At 49.7% G+C, this 23,171-nt stretch overlaps 1 protein-coding gene across 4 annotated transcripts in view; it reads left to right on the top strand.

Annotated features, from left to right (window-relative positions):
• hspg2 (heparan sulfate proteoglycan 2) overlaps window positions 1–23,171 on the top strand; it is a 207,518-nt gene that overhangs the window by 89,242 nt on the left and 95,105 nt on the right. For all 4 annotated transcript variants that reach the window (XM_045207055.1, XM_045207054.1, XM_045207053.1 and 1 more), the window contains exons 4-8: window positions 17,828–17,937; window positions 18,777–18,835; window positions 19,202–19,374; window positions 20,726–20,851; window positions 21,105–21,299. In XM_045207055.1, the coding sequence (XP_045062990.1) occupies window positions 17,828–17,937; window positions 18,777–18,835; window positions 19,202–19,374; window positions 20,726–20,851; window positions 21,105–21,299 (663 nt within the window). The remainder of the gene's footprint in view (window positions 1–17,827; window positions 17,938–18,776; window positions 18,836–19,201; window positions 19,375–20,725; window positions 20,852–21,104; window positions 21,300–23,171) is intronic.

The raw sequence follows: 23,171 nt of genomic DNA, 5'->3' as shown, positions 1-23,171 counted from the left end.
GTTTGGAGGAGGAGGAATGCTGCCTATGACCCCAAGAACACCATCCCCACCGTCAAACATGGAGGTGGAAACATTATGCTTAGGGGGTGTTTTTCTGCTAAGGGGACAGGACAACTTCACCGCATCAAAGGGACGATGGACGGCGCCATGTACAGTCAAATCTTGGGTGAGAACCTCCTTCCCTCAGCCAGGGCATTGAAAATGGGTCGTGGATGGGTATTCCAGCATGACAATGACCCAAAACACACGGCCAAGGCAACAAAGGAGTGGCTCAAGAAGAAGCACATTAAGGTCCTGGAGTGGCCTAGCCAGTCTCCAGACCTTAATCCCATAGAAAATCTGTGGAGGGAGCTGAAGGTTCGAGTTGCCAAACGTCAGCCTCGAAACAATGACTTGGAGAAGATCTGCAAAGAGGAGTGGGACAAAATCCCTCCTGAGATGTGTGCAAACCTGGTGGCCAACTGCAAGAAACGTCTGACCTCTGTGATTGCTAACAAGGGTTTTGCCACCAAGTACTAAGTCATGTTTTGCAGAGGGGTCAAATAGTTATTTCCCTCATTAAAATGCAAATTCATTTATAACATTTTTGACATGCGTTTTTATGGATTTTTTTGTTGTTATTCTGTCTCTCACTGTTCAAATAAACCTACCATTAAAATTATAGACCGATCATGTCTTTGTCAGTGGGCAAACGTACAAAATCAGCAGGGGATCAAATACTTTTTTCCCTCACTGTATGCACTCTCATTTCCACATTCACTCTAAGACACCATTCCTGGGACTCTTGGGATTGTGACGTTTGAGTCCAGTCTGAAGTGTTTTTCCATTTTAGGTAGGCTGTAATGTTTTCTGATGCCAATGGAAAATGATGGTGTTGTTCCATCATGTCATAGCTTTCACTCCCTAGCTATGATACTAGCACTATCATTTCAGCTAAAAACAAATGGGCCAAAATAGGTTTTAATGTCATTTCCCCCTGAAAATCATGTTACATATTTCACACTATAATTACTTTCAATATTCCCTTATTGTCTTTTTAGGGTTGTAGTTTTAGTCACAACACTAAGCATGACTGAACTGATTCACGGATTGGTCCACCCAAATGAGATACACAAGATGGCGCCGACAGACATGGTCGCCCTGTATTTGTATTTGTATTTATTAGGGATCCACATTAGCTGCTGCCAAGGCAGAAGCTACTCTTCCTGGGGTCCAAACACATTAAGGCACTTACATTACATATAAAACATAAGATAAAGCAGTACATCATATAACATTACACCACTACATATCTACAATACAAAATGTATAATACCACCATACAACAATATTACAATGTACGTGTGTGTAGAGTGTGTGTGCTAGCGCTTGTGTGCGTATGCGTGTGTCTGTACCTTTGTGTGTGTCTCTTCACAGACCCGCTGTTCCATAAGGTGAATTTTTACCTGTTTTTAAATCTGATTCTACTGCCTGCATCATTTACCTGATGTGGAATAGAGTTCCATGTAGTCATGGCTCTATGTAGTACTGTGCGCCTCTGGACTTGGGGATTGTGAAGAGACCTCTGGTGGCATGTCTTGTGGGGTATGCATGGGTGTCCGAGCTGTGTGCTAGTAGTTTAAACAGACAGCTCGATACATTCAGCTTGTCAACACTTCTTACAAAAACAAGTGATGAAGTGAATCTCTCTTCCACTTTGACCCATGAGAGATTGACATGCATATCATTAATGTTAGCTCCCCGTGTACTTTTAAGGGCCAGCCGTGCTGCCCTGTTCTGAGCCAATTGTAATTTTCCTAAATCCCTCTGTGGCACCTGACTACAATACTGAACAGTAGTCCAGGTGCGACAAAACTAGGGCCTGTAGGACCTGCCTTGTGCCCGTGTTGTTAAGAAGGCAGAGCATCACTTTATTATGGACAGACTTCTCCCCATCTTAGCTACTGTTGTATCAATATGTTTTGACCATGACAGTTTACAATCCAGGGTTACTCCAAGCAGTTTAGTCACCTCAACTTGCTATATTTCCACATAATTCATTACAAGATTTAGTTGAGGTTTAGGGTTTAGTGAATGATTTGTCCCAAATAAAATGCTTTTAGTTTTTGAAATATTTAGGACTAACTTATTCCTTGCCACCCATTCTGAAACTAAGTGCAGCTCTTTGTTAAGGGTTGCAGTGTCATGAGCCCTCTCACTCCACCGGGTTACCACCTTAATTGGTTTCCACTATCTTCCACTCTGCTCACCTCCCTCTCTCTACTCAGCCTAACTAGCTCCACCTGTCCCTGCTCTGCTCGGCTCTAATTACTCTGCCAGCTGCGCTGCATTACCCACTAACCTCTCCCAGTATTTAAGGCCCTGTCTTTCAGCTCTCCGGTGTCAGATCGTCTGCAAAGCTCACACCCGAACCTGTTTGCTCGCGCTTCTGGCTCACCCTGGTTTTGTGACCCCGGACCTGCCTGTTTTTGGATACTCTTCTGCCTCAGGAGATCCAGACCTGCTTCTGCCATTACGACTCCTGACTACTCTTCAATCCCGGTAACTCTGACCAGCCTTCTGCCTTGCTACTACGTATTTTGGATTTCCCTTGAACTGTACTGCTGCCTGGTTTCATTCCGCCCTGTTGTGTCTGTGTCTCCCCCAGGACTTCTGGACCACCCACCACCGGCTTCATAGGACGCATCGCTGCCACTGGGGGGGCACAGACCCAGCGCATTGGACGGGATCCCTGTTACCCCTGGAGCCTTCATTCACTCCCCTACTTCCCTTTTCCCTTAAGTTTAATAAACTTTCTGGTGTGACGCAATTGTGGTCCTCTGGTCGTCTGTCTGAATCGTGACAGTACGATCTGACCATTATGGACTCAGCGCACACTTTCCCCGACATGGAAACCGATGAGCATGAGCAGCAGTTCCAGCAGCAGCAACAACAACTCGCCATGATCATTCAACTCCTCACCGACCTTACCCCAGCCAGTCTGCCCACCAGCCCAGCCCCGAGTTACCTGCCCCGGTCATTGCAGCCGCTGCTCCGGAACCCAAGATTGGAAACCCCGAGCGGTTCAACGGCGATTCAACCCAGGTCCGGCCATTCCTGACTAGCTGCCGACTTCAGTTCTCCTTGCAGCCAAGGACCTTCGCCACGGAGGGGCTAAAGTTGGGTATGCCATCACTCACCTGACGGGCCGAGCTCGACTCTGGGGAACAGCAGAGTTCGAACGTCAAACCCCCGCATGTGCAACCTTCGACCTGTTTGCTGAGGAGATGCTGAAGGTGTTTGACCTGGATTCACCCACCGCAGAGGCGTCTCGTGAACTGTTCAGTATTCGACAAGGCAGACGTACAGTCGCAGACCATTCCATCGACTTCCGAACCCTGGCTAGACGAAGTTCTTGGAACACACCACCGTTGGTGGGCCGCGTTCTTCCATAGTTTGGCTGACTATATCAAGGGACGAGTTGGTCTCCCATGAACTGCCTTCCACTCTTGATGAAGCCATCTGCACTGACTGTCAGGATCGACAGAAGGATACAGACCCGCTGCGTCGTGAGAGGGGGCGCCAAGGTCCACCTACTACCGGCATTCGGAGAGATCCGACTGGGCTCCTGTCATCTACTGCCACTCACCCAGGTCAGCTTGATCAGTCTGAGCCTATGGAGATTGGGCGAGCCTCCCTCACTCCTGCAGAGCGCCAGCGCCGCTACCTCAAACCTCTGCCTCTATTGTGGAGGTGATGGACATCGTGTGGTAACCTGCCCTTTAAAGGGCCGAAGCTCACCGGGCGTAGGGGGAGTCCGGTCGAGTTCAATGACCATCCAGTCCTCCGACCGCAAACCCCTGCTGCAAGTTCACCTCCGCCTCTCTGACTCAACTCACACCCTGGCTGCTCTGGTGGATTCTGGCGCCAAGCCAACATAATGGACGTCAAGCTGGCACGCCAACTGGGACTGGAGAACCTCCGTTTGACACCTCCTATTCCTGCCCGGGCACTGGGACGGACACTTACTCGGATCGGTCACTCATGTCACGGCCCCGGTCTCGATGGGTCTGTCCGGAAACCATCAAGAAACTATCCAGTTTCACCTGCTCCCCTCTCCAGGCCAACCCCTCATCCTGGGTTACCCATGGCTCCGCCGGCACAACCCTCAGCTCGACTGGGTGACCGGGGTGATCAGGGAGTGGGGAGAGGACTGCCACCGAACCTGCCTGCTTGCTGCCGCACTACCCCCTCGGCCAGTACCTACTAACTCCGCTCCTGACCTCTCCAATGTCCCAGAATGCTACCATGGTCTCAGAGAGGTGTTTAACAAAGCAAGAGCCACATCTCTGCCCCCTCACCGACCGTGACGACTGTGCCATCGACCTCCTCCCTGGAACAGCTCCTCCAAGGGTCGTCTTTATTCGTTGTCTGCTCCTGAAAGAAAGTCCATGGAGGACTACATCAATGGCTCTCTGTCCGCAGGATTAATCCGTTCATCTTCATCTCCTGCTGGTGCTGGCTTCTTCTTTGTGGGGAAGAAGGACGGATCTCTTCGCCCCTGCATCGACTACAGGGGACTCAACGACATCACAGTGAAAAACCGTTACCCTCTGCCTCTGCTCACCTCTGCTTTTGAGTTGCTCCAGGGAGCCACTGTTTTTACCAAGTTGGATCTCAGAAACGCTTACCACCTAGTGCGGATCCGGGGAGGGAGATGAATGGAAACCGCATTCAATACACCAACAGGCCACTACGAGTATCTGGTTATGCCTTTTGGCCTCACCAATGCTCCTGCTGTGTTCCAGGCTCTAGTGAATGATGTACTGCGGGACATGTTAAACAAGTTTGTCTTCGTTTACCTGGATGACATCTTAATTTACTCCCGAAACCTGTCTGAACACACCCGCCATGTCCAGCAAGTCCTTCATCGTCTTCTGGAGAATTCCCTCTACGCCAAGGCAGAGAAATGTGAGTTTCACGTCAAGACAGTGGCCTTCCTGGGGTACATAGTGGCAGAAGGAAGTATCCAAATGGATCCTGCCAAAGTATCAGCAGTCACTTCATGGCCAGTTCCGGAGAACAGAAAGAAGCTGCAACAGTTTCTGGGGTTTGCTAACTTCTATAGGAAGTTTATCCGGAACTACAGTACCGTTGCTGCCCCTCTCACTGCTCTAACCAGCACCAAGCAACCCTTCACCTGGACCCCAGCAGCCGACAAGGCCTTCAGTACCCTCAAGGTGAGGTTCACCTCCGCTCCCATCCTCCAGATGCCTGATGTGGACCGGCAATTCATTGTGGAGGTGGACGCCTCGGATGTGGGAGTTGGTGCTGTGATTTCTCAGTGGGCTGCGGAGGATAGGAAGCTCCATCCCTGTGCCTTTTTCTCACGTCGGTTGTCCCCCTCTGAGTGCAATTACGACATAGGGAACCGTGAGCTGCTGGCTGTGAAGCTTGCCTTGGAGGAGTGGCGTCACTGGCTGGAGGGGTCCACCATTCCATTTCTCGTTTGGACCGATCATAAGAACTTGGAGTACATCCGCACGGCCAAACGGTTGAACTCCAGGCAGTCCCGCTGGGCCCTGTTCTTCACCAGGTTTAATTTCACTCTGTCATACCGGCCTGGATCACGCAACACCAAGCCAGACGCCCTCTCCCGTCAATTCCAGAAGGATGACACCCCCTCCAAGGACCCTGTGTCGATTCTGCCAAGTCCCTGCATCGTTGCAGCTCTGACCTGGGCTGTTGAGGAACAGGTGCTGGAGGCTCTCCGTAACCAGCCAGGTCCCAGCACTTGCCCAGCTGACCGCCTTTTTGTCCCCGAAGACCTGAGGTCCCAGGTCATTCAGTGGGGACATGACTCCCGCCTAGCTTGTCACCCTGGCTCCACCGCGCACTTACAACCTGCTCGCCCAGAGGTTCTGGTGGCCCTCTCTGAGGAAGGATGTACGGGAATTCGTCCAAGCCTGCCCCATCTGCAACCAACACAAGTCGTCCTGCCAGCCCCCAGCCGGATTGCTGCAGCCCCTGCCTGTGCCCAGACGTCCCTGGTCTCACATCGCCCTTGACTTTGTCACGGGGCTGCCCCCCTTCAAGTGGCATGACCGTCATTCTCACCATCGTTGACCGTTTCAGCAAGATGGCACACTTCATTCCCCTCCCCAAGCTCCCAACCGCCAAGGAGACCGCCCAGGTGGTCCTGGAACACGTCTTCCGGATCCACGGACTGCCAAGGGATGTTGTTTCTGACCGTGGTCCACAATTCTCCTCCGCTTTTTGGAAGGAGTTCTGTCACCTGCTGGGAGCCACAGTCAGTCTGACTTCCGGATTCCATCCCCAATCCAATGGGCAGTCAGAGCGGGCTAATCAGGAGCTCGAGAAGGCACTGCGATGCATGACTTCACGCAACCCCCACTCCTGGTCGCAGCAATTGACATGGGTGGAGTACGCACACAATTCTCTGACCTGCTCTGCCATCGGTATGTCCCCTTTCCAATGTGTTTATGGATACCAGCCTCCTCTATTTGCCAGCCAGGAGGAGGAGGTTACTTGCCCATCTGCACTTGCTTTTGCCCGTCGATGTCGCCGCACCTGGTCACAAGCCCGAGCCACACTCCTCAGGTCCGTTGCCAGCTACACTACCGGGGCCAACCGTCGGAGAATTCCTGCTCCCACCTACCATGTTGGTCAAAGGGTGTGGTTGTCATCGAAGAACCTGCCACTCAGGGTGGAGTCGCAGAAGCTGGCACCTCGGTTCATTGGCCCATTCCCTATCATAAGAGTGATTAGCCCAACTGCTGTCCGGCTCCAACTGCCTAATTCCCTGAGGGTGCACCCCACTTTCCATGTGTCTAAGATTAAGCCCATCCATGAGAGTCCGCTGGTCCCTGCTGCGCCTGGTCCTCCTCCTCCACGGCTCGTCGATGGTGGTCTGGTTTACACCGTCCGCCGCCTGCTTCGGTCCAGACGGAGGGGTAGGGGTCTCCAGTACCTCATTGACTGGGAGGCTATGGACCTGAGGAAAGGACCTGGGTGCCAGCTAGTCGGATTGTGGATAGGACTCTCATCACCGCTTTCCACCAACGGCATCCTGATCAACCTGCAATCCGTAGGGGGCCGCCCCAGAGGGGTCCCTAACCGTCCGGCCCGCTCGGCTTCCTGTCCTGTGCCTGATCCTGTCTCGGGACCTGTCCCATCTCCCGACCACGGCCCTCCGGCTTCCTCCGAGGATGAGGACGTTCACTCGGACCGTTCGGGAGGAGTTCTAGCCCTCCTCCGGCTCCCCTCCTCCCGCCCGGCGTGGTGTTGCTCTTGGGACTTCTGGGGCCGTCCCTTGGGGGGTTCTGTCATGAGCCCTCTCACTCCACCGGGTTACCACCTTAATTGGTTTCCACTATCTTCCACTCTGCTCACCTCCCTCTCTCTACTCAGCCTAACTAGCTCCACCTGTCCCTGCTCTGCTCGGCTCTAATTACTCTGCCAGCTGCGCTGCATTACCCACTAACCTCTCCCAGTATTTAAGGCCCTGTCTTTCAGCTCTCCGGTGTCAGATCGTCTGCAAAGCTCACACCCGGAACCTGTTTGCTCGCGCTTCTGGCTCACCCCTGGTTTTGTGACCCCGGACCTGCCTGTTTTTGGATACTCTTCTGCCTCAGGAGATCCAGACCTGCTTCTGCCATTACGACTCCTGACTACTCTTCAATCCCGGTAACTCTGACCAGCCTTCTGCCTTGCTACTACGTATTTTGGATTTCCCTTGAACTGTACTGCTGCCTGGTTTCATTCCGCCCTGTTGTGTCTGTGTCTCCCCCCCCCCAGGACTTCTGGACCACCCACCACCGGCTTCATAGGACGCATCGCTGCCACTGGGGGGGGCACAGACCCAGCGCATTGGACGGGATCCCTGTTACCCCTGGAGCCTTCATTCACTCCCTACTTCCCTTTTCCCTTAAGTTTAATAAACTTTCTGGTGTGACGCAATTGTGGTCCTCTGGTCGTCTGTCTGAATCGTGACATGCAGTCATTTCAGTCACTGCAGTAGCTGACGTGTATAGTGTTGAGTCATCCGCATACATAGACACACTGGCTTTACTCAAAGCCAGATGCATGTCATTAGTAAAGATTGAAAAAGTAAGGGGCCTAGACAGCTGCCCTGCGAAATTTCTGATTCTACCTGGATAATGTTGGAGAGGCTATACAATATACTGTAGCAGGGGGTGTAAAGCCATAACACATACGTTTTTACAGCAGCAGACTATGATCGATAATGTCAAATGCACACTGAAGTCTAACAAAACAGCCCCAGCAATCTTTTTATCATCAATTTCTCTCAGTCAATCATCAGTCACTTGTGTAAGTGCTTGTTGAATGTCCTTCCCTATAAGCATGCTGATAGTCTGTTGTCAATTTGTTTACAGTATAATAGCATTGTACGTATCTGGTCAAACACAATTTTTTCCAGAAGTTTACTAAGGGTTGGTAACAGGCTGATTGGTCGGCTATTTGAGCCAGTAAGGGGGCTTTACTATTCTTGGGTAGCGGAATTACTTTTGCTTCCCTCCAGGCCTGAGGGCACACACTTTCTAGTAGGCTTAAATTGAAGCCCTGTTCCTAGCTCCTAGCCAACCCTGCAGTATTTCTGTACTTTTTTAGTCATTTCTTACATTTGCTCAAAATGTTTCTTGCATTATTACCTACAGCTGGAAAGCCGGACTCTGACATTGCTCGTTCTAATATTTCTACATTTCTTAATTCCTTTCTTAAAATGTTTGGGATTTGCGTGTATTGTTTTGTATTGTTAGGTATTACTGCAGTGTTGGAGCTGGGAACATAAGCATTTCGCTACGCGAAAACATCTGCAAAATATGTGTATGTGACCAATACAAATTGAATTAAATGATGCAAACAGACTTTGTGAAAGGACCGCTGCCTGCCAGTAGGTTCTATGTCAGTATAGTGGACATAAAGTGGAAAGTCCAACAGTCAATAGTAGTTAAGTGTTATGCCGTTTCCCTGAAGTGTTTTTTGTCATTCAAATTGTGTGCTTGTGGAGAGAGCACAAAAGAGGCTCCAGTAATATTGGGCCCAGAAGTCATTCAAGTCATTCCCATGAGCTCCTGAGTCTGAAGCAGTCTATTCTGTAGAACATGGCTGTTTGGCTGACCACCAGCAGTAGGGAATAAGTAGCAGAGGTCCCTCTCTAAAAGCCAAAGCTGAGAAAGTGTCTCTCTTTCCCAAACAGCCCCATACCACCCCACATTGGCCTTCCCAGCCCCCTGAGAGAGAGAGAGAGAGAGAGAGAGAGAGAGAGAGAGAGAGAGAGAGAGAGAGAGAGAGAGAGAGAGAGGAGAAAGGGAGGGTGTCATATTGGCTGGTCCCTGGTGGGATGTGTAATACGACTTGGGCCTTGTTCTTGTGGGTTTGTGGTCTTTCTCGCTTTCTCTCTTTCTCTCTCTCCCTCCCTCCCCCTCTCTCTTCCCCTCTCTCCCTTTCTCTCTCTTTTTCTCTGCGCCTCTTTCTCTCTCTCCCCCTCTCCCCTGCCGTAGGTGCTGGTGCTGGTGGGGAGGGAGGAGAGAAGTGGGGTTGAAGGTCGGGCTGAAAGCAGTTGGGCTTTAAAGGCCAGGCTGGGCACACGGCTCAATCAGCTCTTTGTCTCCTGCTACAGGCCTCTGTGTGTTCAGAGGGGGCCCGGCCCGCCACACAAAGCCACCACAGTTTTACTGAACAGCTTTAATAGCAAAATACGTTTGTGAATTAAGAGTTTGGAATGCTATTTTTCCAGGCTCCTTTTTTCTTCTCCCCCGCGCTCGCTCTCAGCAGGCAGTTTCTTCACCCTTGGTGGTGCTTGACGGGGGATTTCCCCTGATGGAAAAAGTGAGTGGCATTCAGCAGAATGCTCCTCGGAGAGAGAGAGAGAGAGGAGAGAGGGATGCAGAGAGAGGAAGAGAGAGCCCTCGTTAGCGTTAAGGGCACAGCCCAACATTGTAACCAAAGGATCATGGGCACTGAGTGCGCTCGCCAGGCTGTGACGTGTCGTCAGAGCGGCGAGCTCAGAGGAGACAGGTCTAATGTCTGTTACTGTGTGTGTGTGTGTTCCCATTCGCTGCAGGGCCAGGCGAGTGCCCAGTGAAGCCATTTTGATGTTGCATGTCTTCTGGTACTGTTTTCAATCTGTACAATGTCCTTTAGCCCGCTGACTGTATGGAACAGCCAACACAGTCAACCATGTCCATGCCATACTGCTGACGCCTGCTCTTCTATACTACATACAGTAGTCAGCCCATTGTGTGGGTTTTTTAAATCTTTTCAGTTTACTCTGCAACAAATAAGGCCTTTCCTCACAAGAAGTGGAAGGCGTCTTGGAGGAACCAGGCCAGCATGGCCAGTGTTATGTTGTAATTCGAGGAAACTATTCTCTGTTTTGAATGGCAGCTTCTCACCACTAGACATAATGACACAGTTGCCTTCCAGCCAGCCTGTTCTGTCACTGGCACAATCACTATCAGACCCCAGGGCCTCAACACAATGGATGGATGGGACAGCCTGTGCGTGTGTGCATGTGCGTGTGCGTACACGTGCGTGTGCGTGCGTGTGAGGCACTCTTAATCCAACTTTTAATTAAACAGCAGGGTTCATAAAGCGTAATGAATGCATGCTGTCATTGTCAACAGCAACACAGCAACATGTTGTCTAGCGTTATGTAATTACTGATTCCACAATTAAGAAAGAGAGAGGGAAGGAAGGAAAAGAAAGAGAAAGAAAGAGGGAAGACGTGTACGTGTGTTTGGTTGACTTGAGGCCCCAGGCCAGGGTATGCCCACGTAAAACATGACTCTTCAATATAGCCATGGCAAGTAGCAACTGACCGTAAGAAAGAACACAAATATTGACTTCCTTCCCCCAACCCGGACCAGACCAGGTCGAGGCCAAGCTGAACAGAAGCTGGCAGACCCAGGCCAGCTCAACAAGGTTGGCAGGGGTGTGAGAATAGGTGCACCTTGAGGGGGGGCTTGCCTGGGCTATTTAAAGGATGTGTATTTGTGAGTGGTATGAGAGAAGATGTCTTGTAAAGGAAATAGATATGCAATAAAAATAGACCCTGTTATAGATCATGTGATAATAATAAGACAAATCATTAGTTGTTGTTTTTTCAGTTGCTGGGATACGAAGTTGCAATTTGGATAACCTCCCTTAGCCTTTGCAGACAGCAGTGACAGTAGCCTACAGTATGTCTACAGAAACGTGACATTTTTAAAGCTGCATAAATCGACAATAGAACACCACTATGGATAGTACAGTGTCTATATTAAGACCAGTTGTCACGAGTTACAAAGCCAGAACCCAGAAGCAGACCAGGACAAGGTAAGTTGAAACGAAGGTGAGTGTTTATTTACAAATTCACGAGTGATGCTGAATAATCCAGGGAACAGAGCGGGCGGCGTGGATGAGTTGTTGAGGGTGCAGTTGTTGGTCCAATGATGGCTCGGCAGCCGCCGACCATCAGGCAGAGGTAGGGTGAAGGTTCCGGACGAGTGACTGCAGATGGAACAAAACGGAGGTAAGTAAACAACAAACCAACAAGGTGCAAAACAACAAAACTAACGCTAGAAGCTCTAAGACTGATACTCTGATAAACCTACTGTTCATGGCTAACGATCCGGCAGGGAATGGATGTTAGGCCAGAGCCTAAGAAGGGTGATGATCAGGACCAGGTGTGCAGATTGCTGATGGGATGCAGGTGCGGAAATCAAGAGAGCTCCCCGGAGCGTTCCAGAACCCTCGGGAAACTGGAGATCCCGAGCAGAAAAACTAGTCCACAGACAGGACCCGACTCAGACTGCCGGGATCGTTGCAGTACCCCCCTCCGGCACGAACGCCACCGGGCGGACTCCCGGAGCGCCAGGATGGAGGCGGTAGAAGTCACGGATGAGGTCAGCATCTAGGATCTGTCGCCGCGGAATCCAACTCCTCTCTTCAGGACCATACCCCTCCCAGTCCACGAGATACTGGAAACCCCGGCCCCGCCGTCTGGAATCCATGATGCGTCGCACCGTGTAGGCAGGACCACCTCCGATCATCCGAGGAGGAGGAGGAGGAGGCGGAGGAGGCAACAGAGGACTGAGGAAAACAGGCTTGAGGCAGGAGACATGAAAGGTGGGATGGACTCTGAGCGTCCTCGGGAGTTTGAGTCGAACTGCCACCGGGTTGATCACCTTCTCCACCACAAACGGACCAATGAACTTCGGTAACAACTTCCTAGACTCAGTCCGTAAAGGAAGATCCCGTGTGGCCAACCAGACCCTATCTCCGATGGTGTAGGTGGGAGCGGGGATCCGGCGACGATTCGCCTGGAGCTGATACCGGTCCGAAACTCTAAGGAGTGCCCTTCTGGCCCGATGCCAGGTCCGGTGGCAACGACGAATATGGGCCTGAACAGAAGGCACTGAGAGCTCCTTCTCCTGAGAAGGGAACAAGGGAGGTTGGTAGCCATACAGGCACTGGAAGGGAGACATCCCAGTGGCAGATGTAGGGAGAGTATTGTGGGCATACTCAACCCAAGGCAACTGAGAGACCCAGGAGGTGGGGTTGGAAGAGGCCAGGCAGCGTAGCGTGGATTCCATCTTCTGGTTGGCTCTCTCCGCCTGACCATTAGATTGGGGGTGAAAACCAGATGTGAGACTGACTGTAGCTCCAATGGCCAAACAGAAGGACTTCCAGACAGCAGAGGTAAACTGAGGGCCACGGTCGGGAAACGATATCACTGGGCAACCCGTGGACCCTGAAAACCTCCCTAACCAGGATCTCGGACGTCTCCGAGGCAGAGGGAAGCTTGGCAATTGGCACAAAGTGGGCGAACTTGCTGAATCTGTCCACGATAGTCAGAACGACCGTGTTCCCCTCAGAAGCGGGCAACCCAGTGACAAAGTCCAGGGCCAGATGCGACCATGGTCGCGGGGAATAGGAAGGGGGTGAAGTAGTCCAGAGCTGGGCCGATTGGTACCCTTATTCTGCGCACACACTGGACAGGCAGCAACATAACCCCGAGTATCCTCGGCCATGGCGAGCCACCAAAAACGTCTGCGAAGAAACGCCATCGTCCGAGCCACGCCAGGGTGACAAGCCATCTTGCTGGCGTGGGACCATTTGAGACCGCAGGACGAACCGACTCAGGCACAAACAACCGACCGGGTGGACCGTTACCGGGACCGGGCTGCGTCCGAAGAGCCGCCATCACCTCCTCCTCAATCTTCCACCTAACAGCTCCCACGACGCAGTTCCGGGGGAGAATTGTCTCGGTCTTGGACCCACCCTCCTCCGTCTTGGAGAACATCCGAGACAAGGCGTCCGCCTTGCCGTTCTTAGATCCAGGTCGGAACGTCAGGGGAAAAAATTGAATCGTCCGAAAAACAACGACCACCTGGCCTGACGGGAGTTGAGACGTCTAGCCGATTGCACGTAAGCAAGATTCTTGTGGTCAGTCCAGACAATAAACGGTTGCTCCGCCCCCTCCAACCAGTGGCGCCACTCCTCCAAGGCAAGTTTCACCGCGAGAAGCTCCCGGTTACCCACATCGTAATTCCTCTCCGCAGGCGAAAGGCGACGAGTAGTAGGCGCAGGGATGGAGTTTACTGTCCGTGGAGCATCGCTGCGACAGGATGGCGCCAACTCCCACATCAGACGCGTCCACTTCAACGACGAACTGACGGGCCGTGTCCGGTTGAGAGAGAATCGGTGCGTTGGTGAATCGCCTCTTCAAATCCAGAAACGCTCGATCCGCCTCCGGATTCCACTTGAAGCTCCTGATACTGGAAGTCAAGGCAGTTAACGGAGCGGCCACACGGCTGTAATCCCGGATGAATCTGCGGTAGAAATTCGCAAACCCCAAAAATCTCTGGAGCTGCAATCTCGTACCGGGCTGGGCCCATTCCAGAACCGCTCTAACCTTCTCCTGGTCCATCCTAATCTCTCCCCTGGAGATGATGTACCCGAGAAAGGATGTCGTGTGGGCGTGAAACTCGCACTTCTCGGCCTTCACGAACAGGCGATTCTCCAACAATCGCTGCAGAACCTGCCGGACATGCTGGACGTGGTCGGAAGGTTCCTTCGAGAAGATCAGAATGTCATCCAGGTAAACAAACACAAAGAGACCGATCATATCTCTCAGGACGTCGTTCACCATACTCTGGAATACCGCTGGAGCATTGGTCAGTCAAAACGGCATCACCTGATACTCGAAGTGACCCATCGGTGTATTGAAACCCGTCAACCACTCGTCTCCCTCTCTGATCCGGACCATGTGATACGCATTGCGTAGGTCTAGCTTGGTGAACACCGTAGCACCCTGTAAGGAGTCGAAGGCAGAACTCATCAAGGGCAGGGGATACTTGTTCTTGACCGTGATGTCATTCAACCCCCGATAATCAATACACGGTCGAAGAGAGCCATCCTTCTTACCCACAAAGAAGAATCCTGCCCCCAGGGGTGATGACGAGGGACGAACGAGACCAGCAGCTAGGGACTCCTTGATGTAGGTCTCCAAAGCCTCACGTTCAGGGCGGGAGATACTGTATAACCTTCCCTTGGGGTAGACAGCTCCAGGGAACAGGTTGATGGCACAATCATATGGTCGGTGGGGAGGGAGTGACAGAGCCTTCTGCTTACTGAACACTTCCCCAAATCGTGATATGTCTCGGGAACCAGGGACAAATCTGGGGGTTTAGCCTCAATCACCTGACTGGGAACCGAATGGGGACAGGCAGTCTTGAGACAGTTAGCATGACAATCAAGGCTCCAACTCGTTACCTTGCCCGTCACCCAATCGAACGTGGGATTGTGTTCCTTCAGCCAGGGGTATCCAAGGACCAGAGGAACATGGGAAGACGGCAGAATGAAGAATGAAATCATCTCCGAATGATTCCCCGACAACAGCATCTTAACCGGTTCAGTCCTCATCGTGATACGTGCCAGACTACTGCCGTTCAGAGTGGTCGCTTCAATGGCTTCCGGCAATTGCTCCTTGGAAAGCCCCAGCTGTTCCACCAACTTCGGCATCAAGAAAGCTTCCATCGGCACCTGAATCGATAAAAGCGTTAATCGCTAAGCTCTGATTCCTGTTCACAAGGGTAGCCGGGAAACGGGGTCTGACAGAGGTACTGAGAGGTTGAAACTGGCTCGCTAAAAGTCCTCCCAACTTTAGCGAGCCGGGCAGTTTGACGACCGCCGGGAACAAGTGGAGATGTAATGTCCCGAGCTACCACAGTAGAGGCAGCAGTTGGTCTTACGTCTATGTTGACGCTCCTCCTTGGTTAACCCGTGCCGCCCCACTTGCATGGGTTCAGAATCGGAGAGAGGACCTCTCCACTAATCCTTTGTGGTGGAGAATGATCGGCGTGTTCTGGTCCACCACCCGACCCGACTGGGAACTGAGAAGCTGATCGACTGGACGGACCCCATTGCTTCTCCCTCCTTCGCTCTCGGACTCGATTATCCACCCGAATAGACAAGGCTACCAAGCTGTCCAGGTCACTAGGCTCCGGATAGGAGATCAGCTCATCCTTGAGCTGCTCCGACAGACCCTGGTAAAAGGCCGCTTGCAGAGACTCCTCATTCCACCCACTCTCCACAGCCAACGTCTTGAACTCGATCACGAAGTCGGCCACGCTGCGAGTTCCTTGGTGGAGCGAAAACAGGCGCCTAGCTGCGTCCCTCCCTCGGACGGAATGGTCGAAGAGCTTCCTCATCTCGGCCGTGAACCCCTGGTATGAAGCCATGCAGGGGTCTTGTCGTTCCCAAACGGCTGAAGCCCACTCCAGCGCTCGACCACGCAGCAACTCAATCACAAAGGCTATCCTAGCCTTGTCTGTGGCATAAGAGTAGGGCTGTAGATCGAACACTAACCCACACTGCATAAGGAAAGAACGGCATCTTCCCAGCTCCCCCTCATATTTATCCGGCGTCGGAACCTTGGGCTCACGGAAGGACACCGCTTCAGGCGCGGCAGGCGAGATGGGTGAAACCGGTAGTGGATCCTCCACCGGAAACTTGCGCTGGTTCTGGACCTCCGTCAGACCGGTAGAAAGGTTCCGAACTGCCAACGCGATCTCCTGTAGCTCCGTGCTATGATGGCCCAACATCTTCTCCTGATGGGTAATGGCATGGCGAACAGAGTCCAGGTCCGCTGGGTTCATTACTGGCCGGATCGTTCTGTCACGAGTTACAAAGCCAGAACCCAGAAGCAGACCAGGACAAGGTAAGTTGAAACGAAGGTGAGTGTTTATTTACAAATTCACGAGTGATGCTGAATAATCCAGGGAACAGAGCGGGCGGCGTGGATGAGTTGTTGAGGGTGCAGTTGTTGGTCCAATGATGGCTCGGCAGCCGCCGACCATCAGGCAGAGGTAGGGTGAAGGTTCGGGACGAGTGACTGCAGATGGAACAAAACGGAGGTAAGTAAACAACAAACCAACAAGGTGCAAAACAACAAAACTAACGCTAGAAGCTCTAAGACTGATACTCTGATAAACCTACTGTTCATGGCTAACGATCCGGCAGGGAATGGATGTTAGGCCAGAGCCTAAGAAGGGTGATGATCAGGACCAGGTGTGCAGATTGCTGATGGGATGCAGGTGCGGAAATCAAGAGAGCTCCCCGGAGCGTTCCAGAACCCTCGGGAAACTGGAGATCCCGAGCAGAAAAACTAGTCCACAGACAGGACCCGACTCAGACTGCCGGGATCGTTACACCAGTATGACCTACTTAAAGCATAGAGCCGGGTCAGGGTAGCTTAGCTAACTCTGTTCTCCATAGGCAGTAGAGCCCATGCTCCAGCCTCTCTGTCCCATCTGGTGTGTTTGACTTTGTGGAGGGAAAGGGAATGTTGAGGCCCACCTCCAGAATCACTCACTGGAGCTTTTTTCACTGCAGCCGTTGGCATAGTAATGCCACTGCCTGGGTTAGGGCTGGGGCTGGGGCTGGGGCTGGGGCTGGGGCTGGGGCTGGGGCTGGGGCTGGGCTGGGGGCTCCCCTCTTATTCAGTGTCTAACTCAAACTGTGATGTCACCTTTTCACTGTGAATAAAAGTGTAGCTAGCAAGGCAGTGAGTGACCCACCTTGGCTGACAGTGTAATTGGACTTGTGTGAGATCGTCCACACGTATGGCTATGTGTGTGTATTTGTGTGACAAGTGTTGACATCTGTCTGACGTGCACATGTGTGTTATAGACAGAAAGTGTGTTTGTGTGTGTATCAGGGGATGCTGCTGAGGGGAGGATGGCTCATAATAATGGATGGAATGGAGCGAATGAAATGGCATCAAACACATGGAAACCATGGAAACCATGTGTTTGATGTATTTGCTACCATTCCCACTATTCCCCTCCAGCCGTTACCACGAGCCCGTCCTCCCCAAATAAGGTGCCACCAACCTCCTGTGGTGTGTATATGTGTGTATGTGTGGGTGTATGTGTGCATGTGTACGTCTAACTTGTGCCTGTTGTTCGAGCGTCCTGTATATGTGGTACAGTTGTCACTTTTAGTACAGACCACAATTGAGATATGGAAATAGACCCCATCATTTGTACATGGCTCTGAATTTAGCCACAGTTATGTTTGGTGAGTTTCTTTCTCCAAACATTGAACCAAAGGCCTCCCTGAGGGACATTTGTCCCAAACATTATCCACGTTTGAGTCTCAATTCATTTTGAATAAGGCAACACCACCAAAAGAAAGTCCCATGTAAATGTGGCTTTGTGTACATTATGTTGCTGAAAAATGAGTATAAATGTTCACGCCGTGGTTCCTGTATGTCATCCTGTGGTTAAACTAACAGTTGTCTCTCTCTGTGTTCCAGCGTACTACAGAGCTCTGGTGAACTTCACAGACTCCATCGTGTACAGGCCTGACATGGAGGACATCTACTCACTGTCTTTCCAGGAGATCTCTGACGCGGTGGTGGACACGGTAGGTCTATTCCAGAACCTTATATACTATATACCACAGGTATTCAAATCTAACCCTTTGAGGTCCGGACTACTGCTGGTTTTCTGTTCTACCTGATCATGAATTGCACCCACCTGGTGTCCCAGGTCGAAATCTGTCCATGATTAGAGGGGAAGAATTAACCAAAAAAGCAATGGAACTGGCTTTGAGGCCCAGATTTGAATTTGAGGACTGTATACGGTAGGCCTATTCCAGAACATACTGTATACTGTGTACTGTAAGCAGTAGACCTATCCCTCCCTCCCCACAAGGGCTGTAAACTTTACACAGGCCAGGGCAGGATTCTCACACCTTGCATTCCACTGCCACGTCATGTCTGCTACACAATGTTATTGATTGCAGTTGAGGCCATATACTGTAGATCATTTTAGTCAATATACTCTACTGTACCATATTTAAGCAATAAGGCACGAGGGGGTGTGGTATATGGCCAATATACCACGGCTAAGGGATGTTCTTAAGCATAACGCAACGCGGAGTGCCTGGATACAGCCCTTAGCCGTGGTATATTGGCCATATACCACAAACCCCCGAGGTGCCTTATTGCTATTATAAACTGGTTACCAAAGTAATTAGAGCAGTAAAAATAAATGTTTTGTCATACATGTGGTATACGGTCTGATATACCATGGCTGTCAGCCAATCAGCATTCAGGGCTCGAACCACCCAGTTTATAAACTACTGTACATCATATGTTAAAACACTTGTTAGGAAAGTTGTTAAACTTGTTAAAACATGTTGCCAAAAATGCATCTCTGCTGGTTTGTACCCATCTAAGTATTGTTTTTCTCCTTTCACAGTTGGAGTCAGAGTACAACAGGATCTCAGGCAGCCAGACTGTCAATGTGGTCCTCATCAAGTAAGATCACTGTTCATCTCCAGCTACTGTTGATAAAACCCCACCAGTCTTACTTTTACTTACTTGACTTACTTTAGCTTGGGTGTAACAAAGGTGGTTCAATGAACCATGCTCACGTGATGAGTAACCTTGTCTGAGATCTGAAGACTGTTGGCTCCCAGAGCTAATGATTAGGCTACAGCTTAGACTCATCTGGTTGGTCCACCAAACACTGTTGTAAGCTGAGTGTAACTAATCAATGTTCTTACCATGAGAAAATCTTGATATGCCCCGACCAACATTCATCTGAACCTGGAGCACTGTACCGTTATCGTCACCACGTCCCTCTCTAACAACCCCCTCTGTTCTGTCCTGGCCTGTGTATAGGAAGATGCTGAGGCAGGATGGGGTGGATGTGTTTGTAGAGCTTGACGTGGGCTCTGACTACAACAACAACGACAATCAGATCCGCAACGTGCTCTATGGAGTGGTGAAGGAGGGAGCCATCGCCTCCTACATCACCTCTGTCCAGGGCTTCCAGTTCAGACGCCTGGGAGAAGGTAAGGACCACAGGGGATAATATTTACTCCGCATTGTAAGGACTTTCCAGGATGCTGACATGGCCAAATATACATTCACATTTACATTTTAGTCATTTAGCAGACGCTCTTATCCAGAGCGACTTACAGTTAACGGCATCCATATTAGGAAGATTTCTATAGTACAGTATCCATTTTAGGAAGTCTTAACTGACCTACTATAAATGCTGTACAAGTTAACAAAATAGGTCTGATCTCATAGCTATGGTGTTCTTTATTTAGTTGAGACATTGATTTATCATATGTTATTACAATCTTTCAATGAAGCTAGGCTAGCCAGCTTAAGGCATCATGCTAGAAAAGGCTATTTCTTGTGTTCACTATTTCCCCTCTATATATCTCCCCTTCAATCATACCAATTTCTGTCAATAAACCAATACAATATTAAAAGAAACAAAAAGGAGGGCTAGGTGAGTCCGAGGTAGTGTCCTTAACATGTCTCTCTGGTTTCTAGCTCTGCCCCCTGTGAACCCCATGGCTGTGCCAGGTTTGTACTGTACCATGCCAACCTGACTTCACAGCTATTGAAAATCATTTAAAATACTTTAGCTGGGCTTGATTGAGCTTGCCTGGCGCAATGGAGCCTATAGAATAGTAGCAAAATAGTATTTGAACCCAGGTCTGGAACGATGCCTGCTGCACGAAGACTGCCAGAGCTGCTGGAGAAGTGACATGACTGTTCTGTAGTGCGTGTAGAATGCAGAATGCCGCTATTTCTGGATGATGATGACGAACAAGATGACGATTAGCTCTTTGGAAATCTGTTAAGAGTTCATGCAGGAATGTTATGCATGTGTGCACCTGAAGCAGAAGTCTGACAACATTTTGGTTTTGCACTACCCAAGAGGACTGCAAAGATTTTTGCATGGCATGAGTTAGGTTACAGATATTGCTATTTGTAACAACAACAAAACAGTTTATTCAGAAGGATCTCCCATTACATTATGGCCATGTCCCACCTCCGGTACGGTACGGTGAACTATTAGACTTTGACAAGCCCCAGGCCCCAGCTCGACCTGCAGTGACCCAGGAGGGTCATTGGAGGCTGGTGAAAGGAGGACGGCTCATAGTAATAACTGGAATGGAATATTGGAACGGTATCATACACATGGTGTCTGCGATACCATTCCATTTATTCCATTCCAGCCATTACAATGAGCCCATCCTTCGATTTAAAGTGACACCAGCCTCCACCGAGGAAGGTTGCTTGTATTTGACGTGATTTGAACAGGAAGCATTGTGTTGTGTTGTGTGGTGGCCTTTTAGCTCTGCATGTCTGACCCTTGAACCCCCCCACCCCCGTGTCTCTCAGTGGTCCCCGACCTTCGGCCGTGCATGAAGGATCAGCACACGTGTCAGGATGGGGGGTGCATCCCTCTAGAGTACCTGTGTGACAACAGACCTGATTGCAATGACATGAGTGACGAGCTGGATTGTGGTGAGTTGCATGGTATGGAATGGAGTAGTGGCAAAGGTACTGGACCTGTGTTGTGACTAGATGGTTGACTAAAACATTTGATTGAACATATCTTTGTACCCTAACGAGAGTGTCAACTCAAATGTTCACTTATGTTGAATTTTCACATTGTGTTCTATTGACATCAATGCATGACCAAGTGAAAATGTAAGTTAGGTGTAAGTTAGGATTCGCCCTTGGATCAACGGTCTTTAAAAGCTCTGTTGGTTTTCAGATAAGATCCGTCCTGGTGCAGTTACCCCCACCCCTCCCACCACCACCCCCATCAAGAAGTCCCCACGCCCCCCTGGTCCCCCAGGGCCCTGCAAAGTGGACCAGGCCACCTGTCAGAACGGGGAGTGTGTCCCCAGAGACTACCTCTGTGATGGAGAGAGAGACTGCTCTGATGGCAGCGACGAGTTCAGATGCGGTAAGCACATATTGGCAACCACTAACACTTCAAAGTACATACACGCAGGCACGCATGTATATACACACACCAGTGTTTCTGTTAGCCGGTAATAGCCGGCTTTTGTCAGATAAAACAAATAAAAAGCCAATAAATAAAATTGCCACCGGTCAATTGTCCGGGAGAAAAATTAAATCACATTGCGAAATAATGCATTTGAGCCTATTCATTGATTGAAATAGCAGTCAATGTAGCGTGAGAGATGCTGCTACAGCTCATCAAACAGCTGTTTGTTGCTGCTGGAGTGAAACGTGCTTTAATAAGCCCAATCATTGCGCAACAATTCTAAAGGCAATCGTGTGTAAAAAAAAAAAAGAAATTTGATAATGACAATTAAAAAGAGCTAGGCCTAGTATTTTCTTTTTCTCAACTGGTAAATTGAAGCACACTTCCCATTCGCCATTCAAGTGCATAGGCAACTAGACAGGCTTCAGCGCATCACACACCACTTTACAATGAGCTGGAGACAGTATGCATTTTGAAAACATATACTTAATTGTTTGAAACCTGAACGTTTTACAACATATTTTGAGGCATGTCTTACCTTGCTTCAAAGTAGTCTAGCCAAAATCTAACCAAACCTGCAGGCAATTATTTTATAAAAACTTCCATATGCCATTGAAACAAGTAGCCTTTTTCTCTCATGTTCTATTGGTTTTCAAATAAACTTTCTTTCATTGTCCAGTAGCCAAAAGGCACAATCCTAGTCATATTAGCAACCCATACTAGTTGTTGCATATTTAGATCTCCCCTCTTTCTACATTTCTAAACATTCGCGCGTAGACTACTGCCTTGTGCACATTGCTGCACTTATAATGTGAAGAAATAATAGTTTATCAACATTCTAAGCTAAACTTCTGATCTGTTGCATGAACCTCATTGCTTTTTAAACAATTTTGGGATGTAACCCAGGCCTGCTGGTTGTATGAATTTAGGATCTATCATCCCACAACTGTCCCAGAATCTGTTTGGAAAAGGTTATTTCTTTCTCGCACAGAACGACAAGCTGACCAATAGAATAGGTCAACTGTTCTACTATGGGGGTTAGTAGATTGGCATAGGCTAGTGATTTTGCTGTTCGTTACTCGTCTTGTTGGCTGAGGATAAGTAAATGTGGACAGTTATTCTAACATAGGCAGCGCATGGGTTTCAAGTTTGGGGAAGCTAATTTTCACCATAGAAATGCACCTTTATAATAAAGCATTCCATGCATCCTTGCATTTGCAGACTTATGTAAGATAGCCTACTATTCCTAATGTGATGATTAGATTGGATAGTCATAATTTAGTCTAATAATATAACTCAATCACTGTTCGCAAAAAAGACTGTTCAATGCAGTGCATAGTGGCGTAGAGTAGGCAGGTTATAGGCTATATCACAGGAAAATGTTGGCCATTCATAAACACATTTCATGCAAGTCTACTCCATTTTATATGACTGGAGACATTAGCAGAATCTTTTTTAATACAACAAAAATTACAGGGTAGCCTACTCTGGGCCTACGAAAAGGGGAGACACAAATACAATATGACGTCCGTCTAATCTGGAGGAGGAAATTATTGTCCAAAAACAAACAAAAGTGGCACTGACCCAATGATAAAGACAGTGAATATGCACACTCACCGGGGATATGGCCAATGTTCTCCGCTGGTGCCAATAAGATTGGCTACTTTTCACTCAATTAAGTTGAACATTTCGACAGTTAAAAGTCAGATTGGAGTCATTTCATTGTCTTCTATTTACAGTAATGGCTATTTCGCTTTCCAAACTGTTTTTCCATGATTGTATTTTTAAATATTGCGATATGCCTGACTGGGTCTCTCATTTTCACTG

The sequence above is a fragment of the Coregonus clupeaformis genome, chromosome 24, assembly GCF_020615455.1.
Source record: "Coregonus clupeaformis isolate EN_2021a chromosome 24, ASM2061545v1, whole genome shotgun sequence".
Lineage (NCBI taxonomy): Eukaryota > Metazoa > Chordata > Actinopteri > Salmoniformes > Salmonidae > Coregonus > Coregonus clupeaformis.
The sequence above is the reverse complement of the archived record's forward strand: the minus strand, read 5'-3'. Positions and strand labels throughout refer to the sequence as shown.